Genomic DNA, 12,508 nt, shown 5'->3' with positions numbered 1-12,508 from the left:
CTATTGAGCTGAAGCAAGGGTGGGTCCTAAACCAATGAATGTACACACTGTTGTTTGTGGACACTGACATGACAAATGAGTGCCAATAATAACCCCACCTCTTTCCACAATACATCAAATGTACATTTGTTGTTTCATTCGTATACGTATGAATTTCACTGAAAATGTAGGCTTGTGTATTGTATATTGTATATATAGATATCAGCAGATTTCTGGTACACTGAACAAAAACTGCTGGTAGTCAGTGAACAATCAAAATGAAAACACCAGTAACACTGTAATGAAAGCTTGTGATGACTTTTAATGTCTTAAAAGCATCAAAGACACTCCCAACACTACTGTGATTCACATCTCAGGAGCCGCTGGTCTCTGCAACAGGCCACATTGACGACCACATAGTGGCTGTCTCTTGCTTCTACCAACAAACTCCTAAATCAATAGGCGCTTATAAGTATTTATACAGATTAGTAAAAGTGTGAACGTTAGTGTCCACGCCCCCTGAGAGTGGTCTACTGGTGAGTTCAATGTAACCCAGATGTTGAATGTCTCTCACTCAGTTGTTGGTGCTCTTAAGTATTACATGCATGCATTTTGGTAGATTACATCACATTGAATACAATCTTTGCTTATTTTTCTATTGATAATAGTTTCAAAATTACAGTGGTTTTACAATATTCTCATTTCTTTATTGGATACATAGTATCAGAATCATGGCCGGATCCTGGTGTTAACCTTTCCTGCCTGTCTGTCTCTGACCATAGTTGGAGATTTCAGGGTAAACTTTGTTCTATGCTCCAGGGCCAAAGTATTACCTGTTAGTAACTTAATCCTCTTTCCTTTCCTTACTGCTGGTTTGCAAATAAATTCCCACTGTATTCTTTTTTTCAGGATTTATAATGTAAACACTGGGTAACTCAGTTACAGTACAAGTTGTTCTCCGGTCGCTACATCCAAAACATTCCTAAGCATCCCCGCTCCTCCTTCTCCGCCCTCTCTCTCCTCTCATGCCCGACCCTGTACGCACCATTTTACAACACTGGTGTAAACTAAATGCATTTTATTAATTGGTATAATTTATTAAACCGGATCGTCAGTTTATTTCTAATAATGTACCCTTCAATTTTACTATAATGTAATGCCAGTATTGATAGAGTGCATTATTACAGGGCTTATGTTTCATTTTAAATGATTAATAAAGCACTTACTGTTGTTTTTTACAAGTAATTGGAAAAATACAACATTGATAGTCACATGGAAGATACTATATTCCGTACAACAATGCTTTGATTTTGACATTTGCTGCCTGTTTTATATAAATCAGCTATACACACTTCAATGTACTGAAAACTCGATCGCATCACATGCAGCGAACAAAGGAATTGCAAAAGCAAGAACTCAAAGAAGACCTGCTTCTGAGCAAGGGATGAAGCATGGAAAAAAGTTGGCTTTTTTTCCCCCAATGACTTAATAACAATGTTTATCTCTTTAAGGATTGTTTAAGTTTGATAACTTCAATAAAATGTGAGCTGATCAGAAGGTTTGAGTTTTTCCAATTGAACTTTTATCGTTTTAGATCATAAAAAACAGTTTCCAACAAGTACTTAAATGAGACAAGGAAACCTCACTGCGCCTCCTGATGTTCCTGATCAGCCTTGTTGTGTGTACTGTCGCTCATGTAACTTTTGTGTATTTTGTTTACAGCATAATGTTTGCCTTTACCTTTCGTGAAGCTTCAAAAGTCATAAAAGCGGCGTGTTGTCGGGGAAAGGACTGAAAGTAATTTAGTCACATTAAGTCTGATTTAGCGTTCCCTTAGAAATGTCATAAACTCTTACTGGGAACATTTAAGGAGTACAATTCATGCTCTACCCAATCTTTCCACAAATATCACAATTAAAAATCCTCATTCATTTCCTCCATCCATCTTCAACCCACTTATCCTGTACTCAAGGTCACGGGGGGCTGTAGTCTATCCCCAGCCAACTTCATGTGGGAGACGGGGTACACCCTGGATCAGTCGATAGCCAATAACAGCAACACAGAGACAAACAACCTTTCACATCCAAACACCCATGAGCAATTTTACAGTTCCCAATCAACCTAATCCACAGAGCATGTCTTTAGACTGTGGGAGGAAGCCAAAATACCCAGAGAGAACCCACAAGAAAGGCCACTGGGTGGAGTTGAACCCAGGACCTTCTTGCTGTGAGGCAACAGTGCTAAGCACCACACCACCGTGCTGCCTTTCATTCTTCTCTTAACATTTAAATATAACAGTTTAAATAGTCTCAAAATTCTGGCTGCATCATACCCAAACCAACTACAATTCCAGCAGTAGCAAGATTTCTCTCTTTGGGGGATTGTTGGCCTCTGATATTGTTTTGTTAGGGCCAGTCAATCTGTTTCAGTAAACATCCTAGTATGATTCATTGCAAAAAAAGGTATCAAACACATATCATTACTTTGCAGTGCAATATTTAACATTTATTCTAACAGTTTAACATAATCAGGACATCTTATTCAAAGAATTCAATATATGAATGAATAGTTACGATATGGCGGACCTCTAGTTTCTCCGGCAAAGTTCTTCTCTCGTAGAGTTCGGGTCTTCTTGTAAGCACACGAGACTCGCCCTGATGAGAGCGCAGCCTTAGGGCGGCAAAGGGCTATGCACAAATCTCGTGTATATTAGGACTCTGAAATGATATGTCACTCATTAACTTTAATCAGTGATTGGCTAAACTGCTTCTTAGACCCGCCGCATTAGGACGCACTCAGAGCCAACCTGAGACATGCAAAGAGAACGTGCAAGAAAAGCATATATTTTCCGCATATCTTAATTTACAAATATAACAGGCTTTATTCAATGTTTCAAAAACACAAATAGACTATTTGTATAGTTTTAATATAATTAAAGATAATTATAACTATTATACTTTTTTGTGGCTCAAGGTGGGGCCACGCCCCATTGCCCTCTATGGACCACTGACCGACTATTGGTTGCCAACGGACCCCTACAGTTATTTAACGTATATTAGTGTCTGTAAGCTAGAATATTTAAAAAAATGTTTTAGTTTCACTCATACCTATTTCATATACACCAACGTCTTAGAGGGATCAAAGCGTTGGCCTGCTCGGCATGTGTTGTAGCCGCAGTGTGTGCTGGGTGGGGGCGGTGGCCCCTCCCCCTTCTCCCCCTCCTCCCCCGCCCCCACCCGCAGGGGCCGGTCTCTCCCGCAGTGTGTGCAGCGGGCAGCGCAGAGGGCTGGACCTGAACCTGGCTACCAAACCGCTGCCCCCTTTGCACGCGATTATACAATTAGCCTTATTGTCTCGACCACCGAAGGATCCGTAAATTGCCGTTACACCGGTGGTGAGTTTATTTCCCTTCACCCGAACGTGTCCGTTCAGCCGCGTGCAGACTAACGGCGCCGCGCTGCAGCGTCGTGCGGTGGCCTTGATTTACTAAACTGCTCGCTGTAGCATTAATTAGAGTCCATAAAGTGAATGTTGCCATTTCATTCAGATATGACATCCAGTGTAAAACGAGTGTGTGTGTGTGCGTGCGTGCGCGCGCGCCGTTACGGTCGCGTAAACAAATGGGGCCTTCTTCTCCCTAAACAGGTGCTGTAAACAACCCACGCCCGCGTGACGTGCTGCGACTTCTTTGCAAGTAGCAGGACTATAGATTCACAAAGCAGCCAACATGTGTGCTGCATACACCTGCCTGTTTTAGGCCAGAGTTTTGACAGAGAGGCTGTCTGTTATTTCGGGGCTTTGTTGAGGTTGAAGTCTCTCGGATGACATCATCATTGCAGGAATCCATGGATCAGCTGTTCCCTAACGTGAAGAATAGAGATATTTTTTTGGTCATGAGCCAGCAGTAGCCCTGTTCGCCAGAGCAGAAGGACATTCCTGCAGTCTCTAAAGGCGTGAGGGGCCCCAGGATTTGGGGGCCCCCGGCTTTATACACATTGTCTTTGCCTGCAGAATTGTTCCTGTAAGCATTGCCAGTTTTGCACAGCAACACATCTTTTTTTGTTTTACTAAACTTAACTCAAGGATCTCATTGTCCCCCACCACTGGAGCTCCATTTGAGTGTTACTGTTAACTGAATGGAGCTCATTAGGATTCTTGTCCAGTGGAGCGGGCGGGACAGCCAAGTAACATCTTTAAGTCCAACAGCCAGCCTCTTTGGGTTTTTTTTAACCCCTGGATTCACAAAGCTATTCATCCCTTGAGACGCAACAGGAAGTTGTGAACTTGGGAAACTCCACTGAGTGGTGAACACTAATGTCCATTTGGGCCACACAAGCTTTTGCGGTGCAATGGAATATGATTTTAAATGAGAAAGCATTGTCTATTTACACTTTGACCTTTCTCTCGCTCTCTTTTATCTCATTCTCCCTCCCAGCCTGCCAATACAGACAAGGTATCACATTTCTATCACATTTATCACAGTGCTTTTGGTATTCATGTCTCAAATCAAATCATTTCTCTGTGCTTAGACTTATTTTAGGTTCTAATGGAAAAAATATTTTTGCATAGACTTTTGGTTGCCCCGTTGTCTTAGCCAAGATTGTCTCACCCATAAGCTTTCTATTTATAGACAGCAGCGTGCGTGGTCACACAGCCCCATATTTTTATCACACTCCAGTATGTATCCAACCGGAGGGATATCTTCAGCCATACAGGCCAACAGGCTACGAGCTGACGGCATGGGCTCCAAGGAGCAGGCAGTGCTCTTCTCCAACCAGGACTACGAGGCACTGAAGCAGGAATGTTTGGAGTCCGGCTGCCTGTTTGAAGACTCCTATTTCCCTGCAGAGCCCCCATCACTGGGCTTCAAGGAGCTCGCCCCCTATTCCTCCAAAACTAAGGATGTGGTGTGGATGAGGCCCTCGGTGAGTGGTGACTAATAATTACCAAAACTGATACATTTTTGTACATACAGTTGAAAATGTGTTTTTAAGATATTAAGTGGAAATACCTCATCATTCTTTGGATTGGTGCCCATATAACATGATATCTCAACAACAAGCATGTTGTTCTGGCATCAGAGAAATGTATATAATAAACGGACATATCCTAGACATGGTGTTATTTCATGCCCGCAAACTCATGCAGGATCGGACAAGTAGGGGCAGTAACCTCCCAGAACTCTGCAGCTGTTGGCATTTCGTGGTATTGCCCGACCCCCTCCCTCGCTCCTGACATTTTTTTATTTTTCTACAGTGCATCATTAAGACACCGGAAGTTGACGCTTTAGATTCAAGAATAGCAATGGTTTGAGAGGAATTCTGAGACTTTGATGGATTTGATTGTCTTCAACCAGTCATTTCATCTCTCCATAGGAACTGAATGACAATCCTCAGTTCATTGTGGGTGGGGCCACCAGAACTGACATCTGTCAGGGAGCGCTAGGTGAGCCCTGGTTGATGTTGAGCCTTCCATGAAGAAAAAGAAATAGACCGAATTAGATAAATATTGCTAAATGCTTCTCCTCACTTGCAGGCGACTGCTGGCTCTTAGCTGCTATCGGCTCTCTCACCCTCAATGAGAGGCTTCTTCATCGGGTTGTCCCTCATGGCCAGTCCTTCCAAGATGATTATGCAGGAATCTTCCACTTTCAGGTACTTTCAAGTTCGTCTTCCACACACTGCACTTCCTATTAAGTGTAAGTTAAGCAATTTGGATTGATGCAGCTGTTGATTATTGCTCCGTGTTGCAGTTCTGGCAGTTCGGTGACTGGGTAGATGTTGTGATAGATGACAGACTGCCTGTCAAAGACGGCGAGCTCATGTTTGTTCATTCTGCTGAGGGCAATGAATACTGGAGTGCACTCCTGGAAAAGGCTTACGCCAAGTATGTATTAAAAGAGCCTACCCTATTATTCAATTATTCAGTATTTGTGTATCTGGGAAGCAGGAAGTTGTAATACACAAGTGTTTTTACTGTGGCTTCAAGGCTGAGTGGCTCCTACGAGGCTCTGTCCGGGGGAAGCACCACTGAGGGGTTCGAGGACTTCACAGGTGGTGTGTCTGAGATGTACGAGCTCCGCAAAGCTCCCAGAGATCTGCACAGGATAATAGGCAAAGCCCTGGAGAGAGACTCTCTGCTGGGCTGCTCCATCGATGTAAGTGCGCAACATGCCGACACAAAACCCAGAAGCTCAGCGCTTCACCGGCTTGTCACAGCCAATAGCGTTAAAAGCACTTCTATTTATTTACGTGGCAGTCAATGCTGTGATGATGTTTCAATATTATCGCAGATCACCAGTGCCTTCGACATGGAGGCCGTTACATTCAAGAAGCTGGTAAAGGGCCACGCCTACTCAGTAACCGGAATGAAGGAGGTCTGTATGGCTTTGTTGACTTTGACTTGTTACCCTCATGAATAATGTCAATGGTCCTAAGCTGCCCATTACTGTGTTTTGTAGGTTCACTTCCGCGGCAACATGGAACGCCTAATCCGAATACGTAACCCTTGGGGTCAGGTGGAGTGGACTGGTGCCTGGAGTGACAAGTGAGTGAACTAATGTCTTTGTGGACAAAGTATTGTAGTTTGTTAATGTGTTCTTCTCAAAGGTATTTCTAAATGTTTATCCCACTCCATTTGTCTTGTTTTGTGTGTAGTTCTCCTGAATGGAACGAGATTGACCCGTCTGAACGAGAGGACCTGCATCTGAAGATGGAAGACGGGGAGTTTTGGTAAGAGCAATACTATATACTGTTGTTGTTTTAAAGGACTAGTTGTTGGAGATGCACCTATTCACTTTATTGCAGAGAGTTCTATGAGAAGATTACACAGATCACCTAACTGTCTCAAGAAAGGAAACGATTGTGTGTCTCAAAATGTCAAGCTATTCTTCTAAAAAGGTTGAATTCAGGTTTCTGATCTTCCAGGATGTCCTTCAGTGAATTCAAGAGGCAGTTTTCTCGGCTGGAGATCTGCAACCTGACTCCTGACACTCTGAGTGAGGACAGTCTCAGCAACTGGCACACCATGAAGTTCTACGGCGCTTGGAGGAGGGGCAGCACTGCCGGAGGCTGCAGGAACCATCCCAGTGAGTCCCAACCCGTCCGGTCCCCGAAAGCCATTCAGAGTCCACACGCTGATATGGAAGAGATGGACACTATAAAACGGGCTAACACAAGTGCACCATCTGTGCAGACACGTTTTGGATCAACCCTCAGTACAAGATCACGTTGCTGGAGGAGGATGATGACCCGGAGGATGATGAAGTGGCGTGCAGTTTTTTAGTAGCGCTCATGCAGAAGGACCGGCGCAGATTCCGGCGCCATGGTCAGGACATGCACACGATTGGCTTTGCTGTTTATGAGGTGAGTAAAGAGATGGAAAAACTGTTACGCCCCCTTGCACTTCTCATGGATACAGTACATTAATGTTTTCTTCCCCTTGTTTTTGTGCAGATTCCAGAAGAGGTAAGCAAAGCAGTGATTACATTACTGATTGTGACACTACGGGTGATCTTCTGCCCTTTCACCTTAAGCGATGTGTATTTTACGGCAGATCATTTACAGAGGTCATTATTCCTTCAATTCCAGGAAGCCTTTGGTCTCTGCACATTGTATTCATCACATTTCATTCATTTTCTTGCATCGTGGTTGAGATATTAGTTCTATTTCAACTAGTAAAACGCATATATATTTATTTCTATACCTAAAAAAATACTCATACTTTTAAATGGTCGGTAGCTGGGACCTAAAAACATGGGCGTGCATCTCTCATGTGTTGTTTTCCTACTGCCGATAGTACAGAGGCTGCCAGAATGTCCATTTGAAGAAAAATTTCTTTTTGAGCCATTCGTCTTGCGCTCGCTCCGAGACCTTCATCAACCTGCGAGAGGTGAGCACGCGGCTCCGCCTGCCCCCCGGGGAGTACCTCATCGTCCCCTCCACCTTTGAGCCCAGTCAGGAGGCTGACTTTGTCCTCAGAGTCTTCACTGAGAAGCAATCAGAAACCGAGTATGTGGGGGTTTTGTATGAGATTTGAAATGCCCGTTCTCATTTTAATAATTCGTAGAATATAAAATGTTATGCTAATGTGTTTTTGTTCATTGCAGAGAACTGGATGATGAAATCTCTGCTGAATTAGAAGATGATGTGCGTATCACTGAGACACTGAAACAAAAATGTCACACAGTATGCTCCATGTCAAGGAGGAATTAACATGGCAACCGATCTTAAACCAATGCCTTTTATATGTGTGGTTTCCCACAGGATGAAATAACTGAAGACGACATTGATGACTCCTTTAAGTCTACGTTCGCCCAGCTAGCAGGAGACGTGAGTCTGAGAAACAAACCTGTCTGGTTCTGCATCTCTATTCGTATTTGCTAACACTGCCAAACGATTTATACGTTATGTGTGTTTTAGATAACATATCAAGCTTTATAGATCCAAAAAGGTGCCGGCCTTGTTTCCCTGGTGATGACATTAAAGTAAATGAAGTTATCTTTCTCTTTTCTTTTGCCACGCGCTTTTACAGGACATGGAGATTTCTATTCATGAGCTCCGGACCATTCTAAACAGAGTCGTCTGCAGGCGTGAGTTATATTTAGTTTAAATTTCAATTCTGTAAAAAAGTTACTTATTAGTGCGACCTCGTTCACTATATTGCTTTCTGCTGTGGAATTTGACCCTTTGGCAGTATGTTAGAAACCCATGGTGAACACCATTCATTTTGTGGACTCCTCTCTGCTGCTCTCTCTGTCTAACTGTGCCTTTGTAGACCAGACTGTATCAGTCAAGTCTTTCTGTTATTTCAGACAAAGATCTAAAGACGGACGGCTTCAGTATGGAGTCATGCAGGACCATGGTCAACCTGATGGATGTATCCTGTTAAGTTAACAGCCAGGAATGGATCACAAATATTGTTAAATTGATCTTTTCATTGATTGTTTGGTGGTGGTTTCAATTCTTGACATTGCGTTTACCAGAAAGATGGTAGTGCCCGTTTAGGTCTTGTGGAGTTCCAGATCCTCTGGAATAAAATCCGAAAGTGGCTGGTAAATAATAACAGCGTCAAAGGTACACTATTCACATTCAGATTCTCTGGATTTCTATTTCCTTTTTCCTCTGTATTCCAGGTCATTTTTCGAGACTTTGACCTCGACAAGTCAGGGGCCATGAGCTCATATGAGATGCGTCTTGCTGTGGAGGCAGCGGGTACAGTGCTCTTTGTTATCATTTTAACAGTTATTTGCTGTCAACCCAGTCACAGATGATGTTGTGTAACATTTTCATTGACATGCTGCGCAGGTTTTAAACTGAATAACAGACTGAACCAGATTCTGGTAGCCCGGTATGCAGAGAACGAGATGATTGACTTTGACAACTTCATCTGCTGCTTAGTCAAGCTTGAAGCCATGTTTAGTGAGTATTCGTGCAAATGATGTTATTCTGAATGTATACAGTGTGTTTGCTGCTTAGAAAACTAGTAAAATTATTACTTCATTACATTTTAACAGGGGCTTTCCAGCAGTTTGACAAGGAAGGATCAGGCGAGGCTGAAATGAATGTCACAGAGGTGAGTTACATTTAAAAACAAAAGCTCAATAGTCTTGTCAGTCTTTCTGTAATCTAATTCTATCCCTTGTATTACCAGTGGCTTTACCTGACCATGTGTGGTTGAAGAGGGAGTCTTTAACTGGAGATGTAAAGTAAAGGCACAGTGCCTGCAGATAGCAACGAGAACAAGAGAACCAACAATCTGTCAACCGTAGCAACCTTTAAGACACCTCAGCGTACGTGAAACACAAAAATAGCTGTATAATGGTAAGCAAAGTCCAATCAAGCCACTTTTAGAAACTATGCAAGCCTGCAGTATAAAACAGTCAGTGTGCCACATCGATCGGTTTCCACTGTAAAAGCAGCATGTCTCTGACTCTGTGCATGACACAAATCACTAGATAGAATGCGTCTTCTTTCAAGTATATTTAGCATTTCTACATCGTGTTCTTGCTGTCCGTATGGTTAGCAACTGATTTACTAACAATGATTTCACTGTTGTCATTATTTCAAACTACATGTTTTTGCAAAGGAATACATAGAATAAATCCCCAAAAGCCTGTTGCTCTAATGATACTTTAAAATGGGAATTCTTTTCGTTTCTCTGCACTTTTAGTTTGTTCTAATTTTAAAAACGAGTAAGAAATTATCAATTCAGTGTTGAAATGGTGGTTGCACGTTTTGACCTGTAGGTGGCAGGAAAGATCTTATTTTAAATTTAGCCTGTTATATTACAAATATTTAGGGGATTTTTGTTAGGTTTGTATTTTGCACTGATATTTTATTTTGAAGATTCTCATTAAGTTGCCTGACCGTTTTGTGAAATACTATGCTTCAGTCCATGCAAGTGGCATTAACAGGGATAACATACTAAATGCCTTATACGTCACACCATGGAGCTAATAAAGGTATGTCTGTCATGTGTTTTGTGGTGAATGTATATTGTGCCTTCAATAAAATACTCCCCTAGCAGTTCATAGTTTGTTCATTAATGATAACATGACTGACTCCCATTTGGCTGGTCAAACTTCCCCACAAACTCATGGTATGCCTTTCAAGCTAAAGGTTATATTTAATGTAAGCACAGAGAGGCCTCACTGAAATGCTGAGAATGTCGAACTAAGGCACATTAAAGGGACACCAGAATGCTTTAGAGACCATTTGATGATGGGTCGATGCTCCTTTTAACTTTTATTGAAGACATTAAAGCATACAATGTTCATAAACCCCAAGTAGATGTGAAAATAAGAATTACATTACAGAAAGGTGTTATCAAACAAAGGAACTAGCAATTGCTAGGACTTTCGAGTAATCTCCCTCCACTTTACGCAGAAGGGTGGGTAGCGGGACCTTAATCCTTGTTCCTGTTGGATTTCCATTTTCCTCAATTAGAACAACGTTGTTTGAATCAAAGCGCGGACTCATGCGTTCTCCAGGCATTTTGTGTCCAACAATCAGTGCCTTCTTCTTCTGTCCTTTGATGGCGAGCAACACTTTGTCCCCGACTTTCCCGACACCATTCTTGGTGTAGACATGGATTACTCTTGGGGAACGGTGATACGGTGTATTTCCAAGAGAGCTGTTGTCCACAACGCGCACTCTCGTCAACTTCTGAATGGCTGCCGCAACAGCGGATACACTGACAAGACAAAAAAAAAAGTCAATTGGTTGATGAGTGCAGCTCTTCAGAGACTCTGCAGTCACGCGTTTACTTTTCGATGCGGTAGAGTGAAGCAAAAATGTCCCTTCTATTAAAAAAGTTGCTTCTGAAGAAGAACATTGAAGACTTTTTCATAAACAGTAAGGTGCTATCAAGTTCGATAAATAGATGATGCATCATGGTAACCCTGTTCTGTTGTAGCTGTCAAGATTAAAAATTTGATTTTGACCCACAGCTATACCACCTAACCAGAAGAAATGCTTGAATATTTAATGTATGGTATCTATTATAAATACATTGAGTCCTTCTCCATTAGGGAAGCCAGATATACCTTTAAGATGCCTTTATATATTGGACTCAAGATGTCAAGTAGAATTGGAGGCTTAGGATTTGCGCATCACATTTGTTTGTTTCGTATTGGAACAAAATTAGCTTTCAGACAAATAAATACGTAATAATAGTGCCGATATAGAACATAAAAACAGAATTCAAACTGCTCATAGGTTTTGCAGAATGAAGGTCGAATACCCGTTTTACGTCACAAAAAAACAAAACACATTTAGGGCAAGGAATGTGACGGCTACATAGTAATCACTGTGTCAATACATTGGTTTAATTGATCTGTAGAGATAATCAGAACAAACAGCTGTCAAAAGTCTTAAGGGCTGTAAGATTAAAAATAACTTACCTAAAAGTTTTTTGCTGAATCATTGACGATGACTCTACAATGAGACCCGTAAGCGATCTTGAAAGCAGCTGGAGAGCCATGATTACAGCGAGAAATGTGCCTGTTGGATTGAGAGGTTATATGGTTATTAGCTGATAAACTACACGTTTGCTAACGTCACATACATCGCTAGCATTAGCTAACAATCACGTGGCATCAATCTGTCCGAATAACTTAGCAGAATAATGTAGTTTACTGTGTTTCCCCCGAATGAATGTATGCAGGAATATTTGTTAAAAAGGTTCTCGGTTTAGTTTAAAATAGCTATCTTGTTATACCCTTTAATCACGCTCCATACAATGTCAAAGTATTGCGTCATTAATATGCGACCAACCCTTCTTAGCCGAGCTGCCTGATAAACACAATATGGATTCACAAATTAAAAATAAATACTCCTTTCTGAAAATTGAGAGGTCGTAAATTGATTTGATAAATGTTGTTGAATGCAAACGTTTGTACATGTAAAAGTCAGTAGTATTTGACATAAAGTAAATGTTGCTACCGCCCCCATTAGCTTGTTGTTCCTTACTTTGTTTTACGTCATATAAACGCGCATGTAAAATCTAGAAATGCACACCCCTAGAAGCT

The 12,508-nt window shown here is 41.8% G+C and overlaps 2 protein-coding genes across 4 annotated transcripts; one reads left to right on the top strand and one right to left on the bottom strand.

Moving 5' to 3' along the window:
* The first annotated feature begins 3,406 nt into the window (after window positions 1–3,406).
* capn1a (calpain 1, (mu/I) large subunit a) lies at window positions 3,407–10,508 on the top strand. Of its 2 annotated transcripts, XM_037466554.2 has the most exons (21): window positions 3,409–4,904; window positions 5,355–5,424; window positions 5,515–5,633; window positions 5,732–5,865; window positions 5,968–6,136; window positions 6,272–6,355; window positions 6,440–6,525; window positions 6,636–6,710; window positions 6,906–7,066; window positions 7,174–7,343; window positions 7,434–7,445; window positions 7,777–7,988; window positions 8,087–8,126; window positions 8,244–8,309; window positions 8,512–8,569; window positions 8,792–8,856; window positions 8,963–9,031; window positions 9,113–9,191; window positions 9,285–9,398; window positions 9,494–9,552; window positions 9,631–10,508. In XM_037466554.2, exons 1-21 carry the CDS (start codon window positions 4,659–4,661, stop codon window positions 9,655–9,657), a joined length of 2,115 nt encoding a protein of 704 aa, XP_037322451.2. In that variant the 5' UTR covers window positions 3,409–4,658; the 3' UTR covers window positions 9,658–10,508. The 2 variants fall into 2 exon arrangements, with proteins under 2 accessions (XP_037322450.2, XP_037322451.2); XM_037466553.2 differs by having other exon boundaries at window positions 3,407–4,904; window positions 5,968–6,355.
* Window positions 10,509–10,681: 173 nt separating this feature from the next.
* On the bottom strand, window positions 10,682–12,385 carry mrpl14 (mitochondrial ribosomal protein L14). 2 transcript variants are annotated; one of them, XM_037466556.2, is made up of 3 exons: window positions 12,255–12,385; window positions 11,882–11,981; window positions 10,682–11,172 (listed from the first exon to the last, which is right to left on the bottom strand). In XM_037466556.2, the coding sequence occupies exons 1-3, from the start codon at window positions 12,379–12,381 to the stop codon at window positions 10,806–10,808; spliced, it is 594 nt and encodes a 197-aa protein (XP_037322453.2). In that variant the 5' UTR covers window positions 12,382–12,385; the 3' UTR covers window positions 10,682–10,805. The 2 variants fall into 2 exon arrangements, with proteins under 2 accessions (XP_037322453.2, XP_037322452.1); XM_037466555.2 differs by having other exon boundaries at window positions 12,199–12,312.
* Between the last annotated feature and the right edge of the window lie 123 nt (window positions 12,386–12,508).

This window comes from Pungitius pungitius, chromosome 13, assembly GCF_949316345.1.
Source record: "Pungitius pungitius chromosome 13, fPunPun2.1, whole genome shotgun sequence".
In the NCBI taxonomy this organism is placed as follows: domain Eukaryota; kingdom Metazoa; phylum Chordata; class Actinopteri; order Perciformes; family Gasterosteidae; genus Pungitius; species Pungitius pungitius.
Note: the sequence above shows the minus strand (reverse complement) of the source record. Positions and strands in the feature narration are given on the sequence as shown.